General features: G+C 40.2%; 1 protein-coding gene across 1 annotated transcript in view; it reads left to right on the top strand.

Annotated features, from left to right (window-relative positions):
* The first annotated feature begins 1,976 nt into the window (after window positions 1-1,976).
* The window catches only part of si:cabz01090165.1 (uncharacterized protein LOC100333421 homolog), a 77,943-nt gene continuing 60,858 nt past the window's right edge, over window positions 1,977-19,061 (top strand). The window contains exons 1-3 of the mRNA XM_042486142.1: window positions 1,977-2,231; window positions 8,822-9,022; window positions 13,850-14,008. Of these exons, the coding sequence (XP_042342076.1) occupies window positions 2,052-2,231; window positions 8,822-9,022; window positions 13,850-14,008 (540 nt within the window). The 5' untranslated portion in view covers window positions 1,977-2,051. The remainder of the gene's footprint in view (window positions 2,232-8,821; window positions 9,023-13,849; window positions 14,009-19,061) is intronic.

The following is a 19,061-nucleotide window of genomic DNA, read 5'->3' as shown; positions in this document are numbered from 1 at the left end:
GTTTTTACCCAAAAAGCTGCTGCATTAAAACATATAGGTTGCTAAAACACAGCCAATTTTGTTGGTCTCTACCAGTGATCTTCAGCTTGGCATGCATCTTACTTTGGTGCCGTGCCATTCACCATCCCCTCAACCACCCGATGACAAAGTCAGCACATCGCTACACATCCATTAAAACAGGTACACATCATACACATGTGGTTCGTGGTTTGCTGAAACACACAATCCCAATGTTTCCCTCTGGCGTCTGGGTTGGCATTCACCCTCGAGCCTGCCTGAAACATTCTCACTCAAGTGACAAATCTGTGGATCTCAGTTATGGCTCATTATTGCCCGCATGTCCTCTGTGCTCCCGTTCCCGTCATGTGCACACTCTTCAATTACCCATTGACATTTGAGTGTAGTCTCAGTTGGGTTTTGAATTATCCCGATCATTTCCACCGAATTTATCTTGTTCCATTACATCGCTGCCATTACTTCCTCGCATGTGGCCCGTATCCTGCACTCTACCCTGTTATGGGGACATGTGCAGACTTCCTGTTCTGTATTCTGCTCGGCAGTTGAGGCACACTTTGAATATTTCAGCACCGTAAATAAGAGAGCGTGTTTCTTTCCGCTGTTATTTGCAATCGACCTTCCTCCAGTCACTCGGCAGCTAACTCAGGGGAACCTTTTAGAGAGTGTGCACATGTGAGAGTACACACACATGCATGAATGTGTGTGTGTGTCTGTTTGTATGTGTGTGTGTGTGTGTGTGTGTGTGTGTGTGTGTGTGTGTGTTGGCGTGCCTTCCTTTTGCGTATGTCATCCCTGCTTATGTGCGTTTTCTTTTTCCTCTTTGTGTGAATTTATTCTAGGCTCCCCTGAGCTGAATGGAGAGAAATCAGTATCAGTGTAAATGTATTCCTTTATTGCCTCGGCTGGAAAACTTTAGTCACATTTTTATGCACAAAAACATCTATGGAATTTATGAAGCGAGGCAGATAATTTGTGTTCTGTAATGTTCTCTAACGTTGTAATCATGAGAGTGCAGTGAGCTTAATTGATCATATAAGTAATGTTTGCTTCCACTTTCCCAGGACAACTTACTCTGCAGAAAAAAAACACAAGCTGCACCAACTTTAACTTTAATTTACCCCCTCCCCTCGTCCCTCTGTCACCCCCTGCTCTGCCTCCCTCCTGCCTGCCCTCATTATTCGTCCTCTCCTCTTTCATGAAGCATTTATAATACTTTTATTCTGGAGGTTCTGGGCTCCTTGTGTCTGCAAAGAAAGCATAAAGGAAGGATTTCTATGTTGCTATATGCTGCAAAAAGTTTATAAAAGCATAAAATATTCCCTGATATTCACAGAAACTTCACATTTTCTGCAACTGTTATCTCACATACTGTGTCACTGTGTGAAATAATCTTTATTTTACAGCAGTGGTACTCAACTTATGGACTGCGGTCCAAATCTGACCCCTGACAGGGTGTCAGGTGACCTCTGCACCCACCCACAAAAGTACTAGCTAAGCAATGTTCCCAGACATGTCCTAAAATCCTGAAAACATCCTAAAATCCTAGAAATGTCCCCCAAATCCTAGGAAAGTCCTCAAATCAGAGAAACTTTCTAAAATCAATCAAAATTCTAGAAATTTCATAAAACCAATAAAATCTTCTTAAATCCCAGGAACATCCTTAAGTCCTAGAAATGTCCTAAACCCAAGAAACGTGTGGGGCCACTGTCATTTTGCAAAAGTGGCCAAGAAGCAGAGTAAGTAGAGTATCCCGATTTATATAGCGGGGGAAAGATGACTATCTTTGTCAAACAACAGAATCTTTAAATCAAATTGAAATAAATAAATAAATAAAATTAAACCTTGAAGTAATTTACAGTCCCCCTGCAAGAGTTTCAGCACCCAGTTTGAGAGCTACATGTACTAAGTTCTGCTGTGCTCTGCTTCTCTCTCTGTATTGCAGCAGGACAGTAGCCATGGATGTCGTCTCGTCGCTGGTTTGCCCTCTCCTCCTCTTTGTCCTCCTGTCCTCCCTCCCCTCCTGCACCTCCTCCATGCTGTGTCCGAAGCGGTGCACCTGCCAGAACCTGCTGCCGTCCTACACAGTGCTGTGTGCCAAGACGGGCCTCCTCTTCGTCCCGCCCAACATCGACCGCCAGACGGCCGAGCTGAGGCTAATGGACAACTTCATCACAACGCTGAGGCACCGCGACTTTGCCAACATGTCCAGCCTGGTCAGAGCTCACTCCTTTACATTCATGTTTTGCTTTGATTTGCACAATCGCCATCTTCTGCCAAGCAGTTTGATCGGATGTGATCCAACTGCTGCCTTCTTTCTGTGTTGTTTTTGTGGTTGCCAGGAAGCTGCTGTAGTCAACAGGTGCTTTTTTAAAGCTTAAAGTCAGTTGTATTTGGAACAGCAATTTACTGAAAAAATATAGAAGCTATATAGAAGCTAAATAATGTTGCAGCTGTTGATAACTGCGGTTATCCCAGGTTTACTCAGTTGACAGTTTAAATGTTGGCATTGTATGTTACTGCAAACCAATGATATTTCACATTTGTGTGTTAAAACTTAATGTTTCTTTCTGTTTTTAAGATGCTGTGGTTAACGTGTGGTTAGGTTTTGGTGCAAAAACCACTTGGTTATGGTTTAGAAAAGACAATGTTTTAGCTTAAAATACCCGCTTTTGGTAGCACAATCAAGGCATGAAATGCAGCAATGTCTCGGTAAAAAACAGCTTGGCGGCTGAGCTGAATTATGGGTACTTAAATTTCCTGCATATAGAGCTCACAGTCACCATCATGACTCAAACTTCATGCACACTAGCTGACTTTTATTTTTTTGTGATTGACTCAGTCATGGGTCAAGGCTTTACAGAGATGTTAAGAGGAAAAAAAGCTTTAACCCTTTGAAACCTAGTTTGACATCTGTTGTCTTGTGCTGCAATCAAAGGCCTTCCACAAGCATTTCAACCTCTGAATCTTGAGCAAATGGATTTCATTTCTTTCAAAAATGCGGGGAAGAAAGCAATCAGCAACTTGGCAGTAAAAAAAAAAGAGAGAGAATATAGTTTGAGAAATATCAAATAACTAATGCGCTTTTCAAGGTGTTACCCTGTTTTTGTTTTCTTTTGCTTTTTTTGTTGTTTTTTGTCGCTAATTAAGGTAATTTTTTCATAACTTTTTACTAATTTCTTGCTCATTTGGAGGTCATTTCCTGTTGTGTCATTTATTGTCTTCTTTCCATGTTTTTGAAGGAAATTAAGCCAATTTGCTCAGGTTTCAAGGGGTTAACCATCCAAAAGAAGAGGTCTTTTGACAGCGGAGAATTAACATGTGGTGCATTTGACTTTTATCGAGGAGAATGGACTTATTTTAACTTTATTTCACCAAATCCACCATATCTGAAGAACTTTCATTTATTTGCCATAACAATAATGTTAACTGAACCTCTGGAAAACTCTAAAAACATGAGTTAATAGAGGACTTTGCAGTAACAAATACCAGAATTTTCTTCTGGTGATAGGGCTATTTTAAAGTTTTTTTTCTGGTCAGGTGGCCTCTGTCTCTTTGGCAAACAGCTCTGTGAAATGGCACAGCTGCAGGAGCTACAGCTTTAGCTACTTGGACTAATAGATTAATAAAAAGCTAGTTACTAGTTTCAGTGAAAATCCAATAAATTGTGACCATTCCTTCCATTAATGGACCCAAAAAATGTGTTGCATCCTAAAATTATTGACAAGCCTTTACAAAAAACAGTGTTCACAATTCACTAATGACAAAAATGTACTGTTATTATCAGTGACCACTGTTAAAATTCAGTTTTTTTAGCCCAGTGACAAACCAGGAATGCATTACAATTTTTACGTATATTATTAACATTTCTCAGGGGTGAGGTGTATGAGCTGACTCATTGGGAAGTGGAGGTGATTGTGGATGACGTCAATTCAAACAACTTTATTAATCCCACTGGCAGCAATTAGTTGAGAGCAGCATGTTAAGACTCCAAATACACACACAAAAACACACAGAGCAGCTTTCACGATATACAACCAGGCAAGTGCACCAGGAGCCAAGGAGTTGATATAATGTACAATATAACAGTATAATATAACTCATATTGTATACAGGTGTAAATCACCTACAGGGAATTTAAAATTCAGACTGCTGAAGGGATAAAAGATTTGGGATGGTGGTTCATTTTTAACACAAGAAAAAAAGAAGCACATTCCAAACCGCAACTGAAAAACTTTCCCAGGTGCACGACACAAAAAGCAATGTATGACAATAATGTCCTTTTCAGATACTTTTAATTCTGGGCTCATGACAGCAACATGACCAACGTGTTTAAACCAACAGTCTTCATCAGCGTTGTGAGCAATAGATGGAAACGACCCCTATATAAAGGAAGTGTGCTTACAAAATAAAACATCAACAACAAATAAATAAAAAACCATTTCAAAAATGTCTTGCACGGTAGGAGTAGCAACCAGATAGACCAAACATGTTAAAGCCAGGTCCTATTTAAAAACCTCTCACGTGTATATTTTTGGTCACTGCAAATTTGACAATGTTTCTCCACCAATAACAACAACAACAACAACAACAAATAGAAGCAGAGGAATCATGCTGTGTCTTCACTTGTACAAGAAATGTATCCCTAATAAATCAGTATAAAGCTACAGAGTGCATTTAGTACAAGATATCAAATTACAGCCTTAACGGCACCATCCAGTGGCCAAAGACATACACACATAAAAAAACAATACATTTTTATATAAAGAGAAGAATGTTCTCTCTCTTAGACTCCCACTAAGACACATCAAACATCAAACTACAAAGGTGTTTAGGATTCACAATACTTATGACGTGTATGCTGTTGTAGAGATAACTGGGGTGCATTACAGATTCCCCAAAACCAGAAAAACTATGAAGAACAGATGAAGCTCAACCGTACAAAGTATCCATGTAGGGCAAATAAGGTCATATACAGTAGAGCTACAGCATACATCCAGTACAAGATATCAAAAAAGGCAAAAAGACATACACATCAAAAAGAAAAAAAATAGTTATTTAAAAAGATATTTGAATTTTTCTTGCACACATGTGAACAGAAAACCTCCATCAAAGTGTAACTTTCTGTAAGGGCTTTAAGTCTCCTGTAGGTCTGCTATACGGTATCACAAAAGTTTTATCGTATCCAATGTCCTCAAGTGTGTGTGCTCTCGGCCACTGCAGAACTGACTGAGGTGATCAATCAGTCAAACCCAGAAAATGTGATCAGAATCAATGTATGCTGCTTTGCTTTGACTCACACATAGAATGTAACCGTACAGGGCATATAAATAGATATAAAACTACAGAGTACATTCAGTTAAAGATTACCAAGCACAGCCTGAAACAGCACCAAATAGTGGCCAAAAACACACACCACATAAAAAATAAATAGTTATATGTGCAGACATTGGTTAGTTTTTAAGCCAAATCGTGACCTTTTCCTTAACCATAACCACATGTTTTTTTTTCCTTAGCCTAACATGTTAACCACAGCATTGTTGAAATATTAAGTTTTAACATATCTGATACATAATTCCATGCTAATGTATAATGTCCGTGGTTTGCAGAAATGTACAAAAGGGCACCAGGTTGGTTTTTGCCTTTACAAAGGACATTAAACATTTATTTCTATATGTCTCTTGCAGTAAATATGATGTTATCCACACCTGGAGGAAATTTAAACCTCCATTTGTAATGATACGGCCAGCTCGCACACTGCAATAAATAGCAAGGATGTGCTCAGATGTTAAGCAAACAACCAATATTTATTAATATGAATTAGGCAAAAGGTAGTGGGATGTGGACATGAATATTAGGGGTGAATGCAGGTGTATGGATGCGACGATCATGTGTGGTGCGTGTTATAGAGGTCAAAAGAAACAAAAGGAAAAGCAATGTAGGGCGGCGTGGCTGGCCGACAACGAAGCAGAATGACAATGGGACCAACAGCAGCACGGCTTAAATAATCAGAAGCACTGGCCAGGTGCCCCTGATTAGGCAGTCAGCTCCACGTGGCCCAGGACCTGGAGACACAAAATACACACAGTATACATGCCCAGAAGACCAAAACCGCTACAACCCCAGGCCCTGACTCTGGGGTCGTCACAGTAAGCACAAGGTCGTGTAAGGACTCTCAGAGGGCATTTGTGGAAATGAACGATATCTCTATTTGAAGTTTAAGGGCACGAGGAAGACTCGGACAAATGGTGCTCAAGAGTAAATTGCACCACTCGATATGAGAGTAACTTGCAGGATGAAGTCAGGAGCAGCACAGTTGATGAGTAATGGTGTGATCGTATCTAATGAAGACTTTTCAAGCATTCAGCATTAAAGAGAAACACAGCCAGGAGAGACTTTTCATGTTTATTTCACACCAAACGCACCAAACATTAGGAACATCTGTTCCTTCCAGCACAACATATTGACTGAGGTGAAATCAATGATGTCGTACGGACTTCGCCAATTAATCCTAAAGTAATCATGGAATGGAGGTGGAGAGGCCTCACTGTGTGCAGCATAAAAAGAAAACCACCAACATCGTGATATTTTAATGCCAAATAGTGACACTCGTCGCAGCTGGAGACTTCCGTCGTGTTTTGAAAAGTAAGTTTCCTCTCCAGTGTGATCACAGCAGCGCAGATGATGTTTGCTCACACACAAGGCAACGTGGGAAATGAGCTTTTAATCATTCGCTGGCGAGCGTGACAGAGCGCCACAGATGTCTCTGGGCGATTCAACAGAACAGGCTTACAAAGGTGCAAGTGTAGATTGACCTTTTCTCTGGTGTATATTATTAGTAATATAATTGATCTAATTGAGCTAAATAGTTTGATTCTTTCTAAAACATGGGTTAGAAAGGCTATGAGCAACTTGGCGTGAAATGTCCTTCAAATTACAAGAAATTAGTAGATTTAGAAAAAAAAAAATTTTATATACAAAAAATGTCAATCATTTTAGAACATTACTATAATACCTAAGCATTTTTTCCAGGTGATTTTCTCTTTTTTTGTAATTTTCAGGTCCTTTTTTTTCATTTCATACCACTGGTTAGACAGGGGGTACCAAGATAGAATTTTTTTTTTTAATTAAAAACTGTATTCATTCTTAATTTCTTTTCATTTCAATTTTTTTCAGCACTTTTTTGGGTCATAGGATTTCTTGTTTTTATCTTTTATTTTTTATTGTAATTTTATTGTAACTTTTTACTAATTTCTCACTAATTTTGGGTCCCTTTCTTGAAACGTTGCCCATTGACTTCTTCCTGTGTTTTTTGAAAGAATTCAAGCCAATTTCCCCAGGTCTCAAACAGTTAATGAAGCTCAGCGCATCTATAATTCCATGTCTCACCTGAACTGCTGTGCTCCAGTATTAATTACTAATATTATTATTAATGAAGGGTGACGGGGTGTCGTGGTGTTCAAAGGCCATCCTGTAACCTGACTGCCGGTCTAATCCCCACAGCCCTGAGCGTCCAACCTGCTGAACTGTTCTTAAGTGAAACATCAAATCTTGATCATCTCTGGGGTGGTGGCCTATCTGCTCACCCTGACCTTTGACCTCCCTGAACGGGAGAACAGAAAGAGTGTCACTCTAAAACATGGTTAGTGTTTGACAGTAGTGAAACATTGCTTAAATTATTGCTGATATAAAATTTATTTATTTAGTTTATTTAATTGACAGGGACAATGCAAATTAACATTGTATAACTTCAGCCTGTTACAAACAAGCCACAGTCACGTATAGAGATTATAGATATTGCTGGTTTCCAACTTCTGTCCCCAGTTAGGCTTTTAGCAAAGAGGAAGAAAGACAAGCTATCAAGCTGAAGAGGTCTTATGACGATTGTATGATTGCTGCTTGCTGTGCCCCTGGTGTGTCTACTACTATTTTGCCTGCTGCTGATAAATTTGAATCAAATATGCAAGTTTTGCAGACATTTGAAACAGTTTGAGAGACAAGAATTTTGAAAAAGTATCAGACTGAGCAAATTGTACTGCTTTAGTAGGTAACAGTTATGCCATCTCGTGTTTTTCTTAATCCATTATTTGGGTGGCATGCAACAGGCTTAATTGTAGTCAAAGGGGCTCCACACTGTAACACAATAAGAAATATGTGAGAAAAATCATTGCATGCATGTACAGTTGTGTTGCTTTGATTGGTATGTAATCTCTAATTAGTTTGGACGCAATTTCGTTTTTTACCTAGAAAACACCAAAAAATTTGCCAGTTATATTCTAAAAGTTTTTGCCCTTTGAAACCTAGAGCAACATGATTTTTTATGTGCCTCTTTTAGACGCCTTCCACAAGTAATAAAACTTTGAAACCCTGAGCAAATTGGTGTGATTTCTTTTACAAAAAGGCAATGAGCAACTTGGTGAGAGATGTTCCCAAGGTTACAAGATATTACTAGATTTAGAAAATGATTTTTAGAAAGTTTGGGGAAAATGTCGAGGGGGAGAAAAAAGAGAAAAGGCTAGGGAATAAACATATTTATAATAATAATTAAAATTATATAAATATTAATATAAAATGTATTACATTTCTAAGCCTCCTTTCCCTTTTTCTTTTGTTTTTTGTGTTTGTTTTTTATTACTTATTTTCAGGTCATTTTCTTTCTTTGGGTCATTTTTTCTTCCATTGCTCATTGCCTTTTTTTATCATATATTTTTGAAAGAAATAAAGACAATTTGCATAGGTTTCAAAGGGTTAAGACAAATTTCATGTGCTCTGCGCAAACTAATCTCATGTTTCTCTGTGTGTTCAGATCCACCTGACCCTGAGTAGAAACACCATCAGTCAGATCCGGCCGTACGCCTTCGCCGACCTCCAGGACCTCCATGCCCTCCACCTGGATGCCAACCGCCTCACCATCCTGGACGACTCGCACTTCCAGGGCCTGGTGAACCTGCGGCACCTCATCCTGGCCAACAACCAGCTTCACAGCATATCAGAGGGAGCCTTTCAGGTACCAACACGACACATGACATAAACAAAATAATATGTGATACCAAACAACATGTTCTCGTCCTAAGTTGTCACATGTTGCTGCTTTGCAGTGGACTTCAAGCCTCTACGTATCACATTTTAGGTATTCTTCTGCATCTGCTCTTCGTGTTCTGGGATGCTGCTGTTGTAAAGTCAATGCACACGGTGGGATTACGCTGCATTTGATAAATGTTTAGGCAACTCAAACACATGGCAACCAACATCAGAATGACAACAAACATAAATGCTGGCATGGATGGTTAAATAAGCAAAAGAGGCGCACAGTAAGGTGTAGAAAAAGACATTACGTTCAGATTGGAAGCAAACACCGGACTTTCATGCAGAAGTCCGAGGTTTGTTGGACCCTCCCACACTTTTTATTGCTCCTTATACTGTGTCTGTTAGGGACCAAGCAGTCGAAGTACAATACCTCGGGTTTTTAAGTTCAAAAAAGGTGTGTATATTTTTCCAAATTATAGATTTAATAAAGCAAGTAACTGAGGGCGACAAAATTGTTATAGGCCCTTAAAAGAGATCAACAAAATACGACTGCTGAAAAATGCAGCTCACAAAAGTAGATGTTAACTCAGCAAACAAACCTAACAGAATGAGACACTGGGACAACATGCTGAATATACTGGCTGATTGGACCAAATTAAACACACATGGGGAAACTACATGGACTTGATCAAACACTTTTAGTGTTTACTTTTTCTTGTTATTTGTTTTGTTTTTTTTTTAGTCATTTTATACATGACTCAAGAATATCTACAGGTTCAGTTAGCTGACAAAAAAAGCACAAAAAAAACATGCAAACAAGACATAAGAAAAACAAAAAAGATAAAACAAAGACAAAAACCAGGCAGAACAAACTATACATCTATATACATAAAGGGTATTGAGCCAAGGTATCAAACAGAAATATTTAAAGTTTTACAAATGTCCAGTGTTTTCTCACCTTTGCCATCTTTCAGTCCGTGTAATGTGTGGATATAATGTATTTCTATTTTGAAGTCCTGTATTTTTGGTTTCTTTTGAATCCATTTCAATGTATGAATGTAATATTTTCCATACAAAAAAAGAAATACATTCAAAGCGAATTTTTCCTGACGAGAAACTCCATTTTTATCATACAAAAAATATTATATCAATAGTTTGGCCAAAGGAGTTGTAGTTAACTTAAACAACACAAAAAAACCCTGACGCCACGAAAATTTCAGAATTATTTCAGACAAAAAAGTGAAATCTATTCTAATCTAATCTAATAGTGTGGGTGAGTGTGTGAATCAGTCATGCTTTTGTGCAGCTGTGACGCCATTCTGTGGCATATCACACGCATGCGACAGAATCCATCCGTCTGCATTCTCAAGTGAAGCGGCATGCTCACGTATCAGGCTAACACGGCAGGTAGCACCCACCGGTTCGGCAGTGTGTAATAAAAATTCAAATGGTTCTTTCAGGCCTCATTCTCAACTAATGGCATCCAGTGACGTATCGTGGATGCAAAAGGTGCCTTTTGGAGTCAAGATCAGACGCCGGAAGCACTGTCATAGCGGCGGTATTTAACAGCTGCGGAATGAGAATAGGCTGAAACAACAGAATCATCATTGCACGTTTCTGCAATCCATGGATTATGTTACATTGTTCATTAACATGGAGCTGGTATTTTCAAACACTACATTTCTTTATGTTTAAGCAACACTGTGTCTAATGTGTGGTTAGGTTTCTTCACAAAAAGCACTTTTATGTTTATGCTCAAATTAGCTGTTTTTTTTTGTGGCACAATCCTGGAAAGACAGTGCAATGATGTCACTGGAAAAAACCAATCACTTTTTTTTACATTAGTCCTACATTTGGTAAAAAGCCACAAGAATTGCAGCAATAACTCACTAAAAAAAGCACAATGCCAACATTTTTTTCTGTCATTTGGACCGGTGCGTGCGTGCGTGTGTGTGCGTGCGTGCGTGTGTGCGTGCGTGCGTGTGTGTGTGTGTTGTGTTGTGCTCGACTCCACTGAGAAAGCTCACATGGTGCTGCCAACAAACCTTCGTCACCCAAACATTCAGAGATGGAGTGTCGTTTGCCAAGTTTGAAAAAGTTATTGCAAAAGTCAATTAAAGCTCTTCAAACTAGTTGTGGCACTGAGGGTGAAGTGCTGTGTAAAAGTGGCGCCACATTTCTGGCTCTGACTCTGAGTTCCAACAGAACCAGCTGGCCACGCCCGCCTCCTCTGCTCAGCTGGACACCTATTTAATAACCCGGCCCTAAAATAAACTGTGTTCCCCTCTTCATTACATGACACCATCCTCTCTCTGCTCATTTAAAACTCAGTGCTGAAGCACCAAAGTGTCCCCCCAGGACGGGTTCTCAGACCTCTGCAGGCCTTTCATGAAGAGACGGCAGAGCGATGTGAACTCTGAACTCACTAATGGACCAGACCTTCTGCACCTCAGCCTAAACTTTGCCCTCTCTCTGTCCTGCCTGCTGCCTTTGATTGTTCAGCCAAGATTCTCACAGATTTTAGTGCTTTTGTTTTATTTATAGATAAAACTATTTCCTTAAAGGGTTAGTTCATCCAAAAATGAAAATTCAGTCATTTATCTCCTCACCCTCAGGATGCCGAAAAGTCAGGTGAAGTTTTAAAGTCCACAAAACACTGGCGGAGATTCACGGGTAAAAGACGTTGTACTTATCTCCCAAACAATTAAAGCTAAAGGTGACCAGGATTCAAACGTTAAAAAGATACATAATAAAACCACAAAATGCTTTCACACTGATTTCTGAACTTATTTGAGTATCCTTAAACCCCGGCGTGCCAAGTTGGTTTGAAAAACGTCACTGGCAGCATGTTTTTAGCCTTGTTGTAGCCTGTAGCTCTTAGTGTGGGAGCTGCATTCATGTAATCACACTTGTGTGTGACCAGCGAGAGCTGGCGGTACCAGTGTTTACATGCTACCTGGAAGCCCCCCCACACACACAGAGAGACTTGTGGAGTTAGCAGCAAGCAACAAGTCCCTTTGTTGGATTTAAAACCACTGTGTGTTCCAGCACATTACTATCTCAAGTCGCCATATGTTGCCACTTTGCAGTCGACTTTAACGTCTACAAATTTCGCTTCAGTAATCCTTCTGCGCCTTCTACTGTGATGTCAACACATGCACATTCTGGAATTATGGTGCATGTGGTCATGTTTAGGCATAAAAAAGCACATGGCAACCAACTCGAGGACATCAACAAAGGCACATGGTGGCATGGATGGTTAGGATTAGGCTAAAGGGCACATGGTAAGGTGTAGAAGAAAAACACCACATTCTGACAGAAAGCAAACAAACACTGGACTTTCGTGCAGAAGTCTTCCTCTACCTGCTCTGTAGAGACCCTCGTGCTCCTTATATTACATCATTATCGGCAATGTTTCAACTTGACGCTGCCCATCGGCATATCATGTGGACGTAACAGGCTCTTTTCGGCCTCGTCTCACCACTCCGACCATGTTGCGGTGCTGCAGCAGGTGCCCTCTGGTGGTCTGGCCATCTGGTGGCGTACAGTGACATTAAGAACAGCTCAGTCCGGCCACATTCTCAGCTGCGTCAAGCTGCGTATCATATGGATGTGAAAGATGGCTTTTAGGCGGAAGCGCTGCAAAAGTGATGTTTTTTTTGACCTTGGAATAAAAACGGGCTGCCATTTATCTTTTGATGTCCGCGCTACTGCCGCCTGCCACTGCAGAGGTCATTCCTCTCACGCATGTGCAGAAAGTGCGTGGCCTAGTCGGCTGTTGCCTGTAGTTTTTGCGGTTTGTTCAGCGCAACTCTATGGCCGAGACACAGGTGATGTGAGGTGATACCTTCGTCCCACAGTTCTTTAATGTCAATTTGGAGTGCCTGGGTCTTTCGTCTCCTTATCTTAACTAGACTTGAGCCCTTACTCAGTTTTCTGGGGACTGTAGAACCCCAGTGTCCAGTCTGTTAAAGCCGATTGTTTCATACACCCATCCATCCACCCTGAGACTGAACATAACCATGAGTCACTGTCAGAACTTTGTACAAGAAAAAACAGCACAGTCATTTTGTTCTGGAGAGCGCAGTCATGCATTTTAGGCCATTTAGGACGGATTTCCTGCTCACAGAGCTCTTTGAACTCCTCCCCACAGCTCCTAAAGTTTTCTTTTGTCATTAAGAAATGAGATTGTCTTTGTTCAGAAGGCATTAAAGCGCAGATCATTGTAATGAGAAGTGAGGCATTGTGACATTCAGACTTTGTCCTGATTGTGTGAATTATGAGAGAGCAATTACTGCCGCGACAACAACACTTTGGCTGATCAACAGGCCGTTATCGCTCTCCTTCAACCCTCCCTTCCTGTTTGCCCCCCCCCTATTTCCCTCTCTGTATTTTTGCTCATTGTAATGTGTGCTGACTCGTGGCATTTCAGTGGTGTACTGATTGTGAGAATTGTATGGAAGCAATTAGAGAGACATGTTTTGAGTGCGCAACATTGACCAGGGTAATTGTTTTCCATTTCTGTCTTTCTCATTTCCTGTCCTCCCTGTTTTCCTTGTATTTCCCTTTCTTTCCTCCCCTTTTTTCTTCCTCTTCCCTCTTTGTCTATCCAACCAAGCCCTCTGTCCGTCTCCTGAAACGTTTTACTTAACACTGCCTCTGCGCAAAGACAACATGATGAATCCATTAAAGCCCAGATATTTTATGGGTTGGCCTTTTTTGGTCGGTTTTTTTTTTTTTTTTAAATTGGTGATGATGCTCTCTGCTCACAGTCTCCGTCTCTGCCTCGTCCTCCTTCCTCCTGCAGGACTTCCTGGAGACTCTGGAGGACTTGGATTTGAGCTACAACAACCTGGTGGACATCCCCTGGGAGACCATCGCCCTGCTAGTCAGCGTGAACACCCTCAGCCTCGACCATAACCTCATAGAAAGCGTCCCCGAGGGAATCTTCTCCAACCTGCACAAAACTGGCCAGGTCAGAGTCATGTCAAAATATGTAACTGTGTGAGTTGAACAGAAAGTGGTAGAAAGCTCACAAAGGCATGAACGTTTCACTGGAAATCCAAAACGAAGTGTTTGTATTTCGCACCTTGCCTTTAGATTAAACTTCATTTAGAGCCCACAAATACTACACTACACACTTTTTGCACATTTCGGTAAGATGACCTAGCTGCAGACACATGGACAAACGTAAGCACATGCGCAGTAGACCCCTGTCTTCTTGGTTCTTTGTTACCCCTGAAGTAACAGTCGGAATCAGACAAATGTGTAAAGTTTATTAAGTTCTAAAGGTTTATAGACGTTCTATATATTTTAAATTGCAAACTTTGCAAGTGATAAAATATATGTTAAATTGAGAAGTTAGTTACATTGGATCTCAAGAGTCTCTGATTAGATTTTACAAGTTAGTCAAGTTATTTAAATCATTTATTTAAATTTTTTGTTCTAAACAGGGTGACTAGATTATGCCTCACCGGAAAACTATGAATGCATATATTTAAAGACAGAATGAATAAAAAACATTTTAAAATAATGAAATTATTTATTAAAATGACAACAGGATTCAAACAAATGATGGGATGTACAAGTGCATTTACACAAGCACTGTATTTTAGTCTTCAAATAAAATACCATGTAGTTTTAGCTCAGTGACCTCATCACGCTCAGTACAGCATGGCCTCCTCCTCTCCTGTCCTCGTCTTCTTCGTCAGCAGCACAGTTAATACATCCATGATGCTAACGTCTCTGTGTTCTTCATCTTCATATAAGACGCTAACTTGCAAACAGCAGCTACATTTGACTCAAATCAACAACAATTCCATTAACAACGATTCCAACAATTCCAACAACAACGAAAAAACAAAAAAGTCCACAAAACTCCAAAAACTAGCTCAAAATACTTTAAAAATTTACCCAGTTATCGCTCTCTATTTTCTCCTGCTCCTTCCGCCTGTGATTTCCTGGCCACCGCGACTCTTGTGCATGCTCCTGTGGAGATTTCTACTGCGCATGTGCCTACAGACCTCCGCCGTGTCTGCAGCCAGGTGCATTTTGACCTTCACTAAAAATCCAAACACTGTGACCTTAGATTATGTTACCAGTATAAGCATTCAGCACTGCAAAGGGGGAATGATATAAGATACAGCTATAGCTTTGTTTATAGTTTGATAGATGTTTTTAGCCTCCTTTAAATCACGGTTTTACAGCACATGCTCTGTGTGATGCAGTCTCAGCCACTTTCACCGAACCTTATTGGCAGTTTGTCTTCAAACAAGCGCTCATAAACTCACTGTTAACTACCAGTGCACCACCAGACAGACAAACTCAGAGACCAGCTGGGGAAGAAAGCAGAACATTAAGATGCTCAACCCACTGGAAAAATAGAGAACAAGAAAAAAGAAAGAAAAAAGAACAAGAAGAATTACCTGAAAATTAGAAAAAAAACAATGACAAAAAACATAGACACATACAGATAGATAGATAGATAGATAGATAGACAGATGGATATAGAGCTGCAGATGGACCTCACAGAGACGTATAAAGAAACCCTACTACTCTACTCCGTTACAAAGATGCATAAAAAATGGGTATAAGTATTACTGAAAGAATATTCAAAAGCTGCAAGTGATTCTGCATATGAACTCTAAATCTTGCAGAGACCAAAATATTTGAATAGATCCAGAATAAAAGGCTCATCAAAGAGCTTCAACGCGTCTGTCTTCTGGGAGTACATCTCTTTAAAGGGAATTTTTGTTGTGACTTAAGCTTCCGAATTAAAAAACCATTACGAATTATGTTTTGTTCAACTGTATCGGTCCCCCTGATGAGCTGCTTTTTTTAAATTTAATTGATTTTCAAACCAATTACATATAAAACTAAAGCTTCAGGCAAGATTCAACATAACAGAAATCGCAGCAGCAGCAGCAGCTTGCTCCACATGCCCAGTGCGACCAGGTCTGTGCTGCAGATCCATTGGAGCAGCTGGGTCTTCAGCATCCTGCCTGGGGTCACATCGATAGTAGATGATGGTAAATGTTGCAGCCTTTACTGACTTCCAGACAGGATGGGGATTAGTACCACTGACCTCACACTGATGATGTCGTGAGTTGCAGTCCCGGGTGTTTTCTCAGTCAACCAACCTCAGCCAGGATGGAGAAATACAATCTACAGAATATTAGAAACTAAGACAAAAAGTCAGAACAATGAATTTCATTACATTACATTATTTTATTACACACACACACACACACACACACACCGACCTGGCACTGAATAAAGATTTGGCACTGAAGAAAGTTACACTCACAAGTTCGTTTTGTTATTTTATGAATAAGTGACATAAGAGGATACCTAGTGTGTAATGAGTAGAGAAAGGCACTGACAAAGCGGCGGTGTTTTTGATGACTGTGGAATAAGAACAACAGGTTGGTCATAGTGGACAAAAAGGTAAAACATGAAAACAGCACAATAAGAAAGTTGCAACGTGTTCTCAGCCCCAAAATGTCAATTACAACAGCTTATTCAGTGGCCCTACATATCAAACTATGCTGCTCTAGGTGCACCTCTAGCTTCACTTAAGGACGTGTCAGTTTCTACTCTTTACATGCTACAGTGTCTTCTAAAGTAAGCTTAGCATCTTCATAGGAGATGTAGCTTTCTCCAGCAGTACTACTTCAAGTTTAGGTAACAAAAATACTTTGTTAGCTTTAGAAAAAACCGTCATGGTTTAGGTTAAAATAAGTATAATAACTAAACAAGTGTGTCACTGGACAACTATCGCATCTGACATCCGCCAGTAACTACGTTAAATGATTGAAAAAGCTAAAGTTGCCCTTTGGTTTCACACAGGTCACACACACTTGTCTCCTTAGTGAAAGTCCAGTGTGTGTTTGACCAATACTTTTTTCTTCCTTCTACTACATTTGTTTTTAATAAGTAATAAAGGGCAGTACAAAAACAATAACAAAAACGGGGTATTGTTAGGCAACCTAAACATGGGGGTTGATATATAAGTGTATATATATGTGTGTGTATATATATATATATATATATATATATATATATATAAATCAAGTATCTCAGGGTTTTGTTCACAAGTAAGGGTAGGATTGAGCATGAGATGGACAGGCGGTTTGGTGTGGCATCCGCAGTGATGTGGATTTGCGTAGGACTGTTGTGTTAAAGAGGGAGCTGAGCCGGAAGGCGGAGCTCTCGATTTACCAGTCCATCTATGTTCCATCCCTCACCTATGGTCATGAGCTCATACAAGCAGCCGAAATGAGCTTCCTCTGGAGGGTGGCTGTGCTCAGCCTTAGAGATAGGGTGAGCAGCGCGCACATCCGGGGGAGGAGCTCAGAGTAGAGCTGCTGCTGCTCCTTCGCATCAAAAGGGGCCAGTTGAGGTGGTTCGGGCATCTGATCAGGACGACTCATGTGCAGTGATAACAGAAGCCCAGAGCCCCTGACCAGGCTGCTGTATTTGACGCCCTGGGAATGACAACAAGTTGGATAATTATATTCTGTGCAGGATTGCTATCTAGCAGCTGCTGTTTAACCTGTGACACCTCCCTTATTAAAGAAAATGTCTTTTACTGTCTTTCACTTGTTTTGTGTTTTATTATTCCTGCCTTCTGCCCTGTTAAGCACTTCTAGTTGGCCTTTGTGTTTTTGGAAATAAAGATTGTTCTTATTAGACGTGGTTGCATCTGTGCAATGAGTAATTTTACTCTACCGGCACAAAATAACATTTCAACCCCATTAACAGTAATCAATTTCAATTTACGCCCAAACAACCAACAGTCACCGACGTGCAAGATGGAAAATCAGCCAGGTTTTTGATAAATAGTCAAGCATTTATTAAAAAGGGCTGAAATGGGTTCTTTTTGCCCTGGAGACACAAAACTTATGGACCAGCTTGTGTAACTCTAAATCCATCCGTGTGTACAGGTGAGTGTTTGCTCACACACTCACAAATGAACACACCACGCGGCTGCTGCCCATGAAATAACATAATTGAAATTTGTAAAGTGCAGCATGGTCGCTGCTCTCAACAGCTATTAACTTCTTGTTAAGTCATCATTGTTGTTGAATATTTCTGCTGGGACTTTGGGAGAAAATAGACTTCCCTGTGTTTGTTGCTGACGACAGTGAATGTTTGAATCGCCTACATTATTACCAGTCATCAGGTGCAATGTTTTGGCCGACAAATTGCTGTTCCAATTCCCAGAGATGGTGCTGTGGCTGAATGACAAAAAAAAAAACACCCTGGAATAATTGTCTACTGTTAGATCTCATTAGTGTGATGTTATTTTGTGATGCGGTGCAGTTTTACTTTTCGTGTGAGCCCAGTTTCCTTCAACCTGCCCCCCATCTTGCTTTACTTTAAATTAGATATGTTTTTCATGTTGGTCAGAATGCCTCAGAGAAGAGTACAATCATCTCCAACTCAGCTGCTGATTTTGCATGTCTAGCTGGAGAGAGATAGTTTGAACACATTAATATGTACTCCTTGTTCACAACACATTATGTCATGGGCCACATTGCATTCCGGCACAGTTTCTGCTGATAAAGACATCTCTTCTTCCTCTACAGAGGACTTTTCTTCCTGCATAAAGAGTACTTTGATCCTTATGGTGAGATTGACCTTAAAATCTGACATTTAAAGCTGCATTAATTGATCCTGGCCTCAAGGGGGGCAGAATAACGCTTAAACATGCTGACAGACACGTAGCCCTAACATATAATCACTTTCTAAAGTTGTTATCGATAATGTGTTAACAGGCGATTGCCTTTTAACACATCCAGCAGTTTCAGAGCAACATTATCAATCATCTGGAGTGGTGTTGGTGTCAACCTAATGGATCTAAATCCAATATTTACTTTACTTACTTTTTTAGCATTGTTTTTCAGTCTGCGCTAACTCCTGAGAGATGATTCTGGTTCTTTAGCTGCTAAATGCTTCACTATGTACAGCAGCTCGTCTCTAACTGTGTCTGTCGGCCGTTTGGTGCTGAGCAGGTA

Source organism: Plectropomus leopardus, chromosome 5 (genome assembly GCF_008729295.1).
Source record: "Plectropomus leopardus isolate mb chromosome 5, YSFRI_Pleo_2.0, whole genome shotgun sequence".
In the NCBI taxonomy this organism is placed as follows: domain Eukaryota; kingdom Metazoa; phylum Chordata; class Actinopteri; order Perciformes; family Serranidae; genus Plectropomus; species Plectropomus leopardus.
The sequence above is the reverse complement of the archived record's forward strand: the minus strand, read 5'-3'. Positions and strand labels throughout refer to the sequence as shown.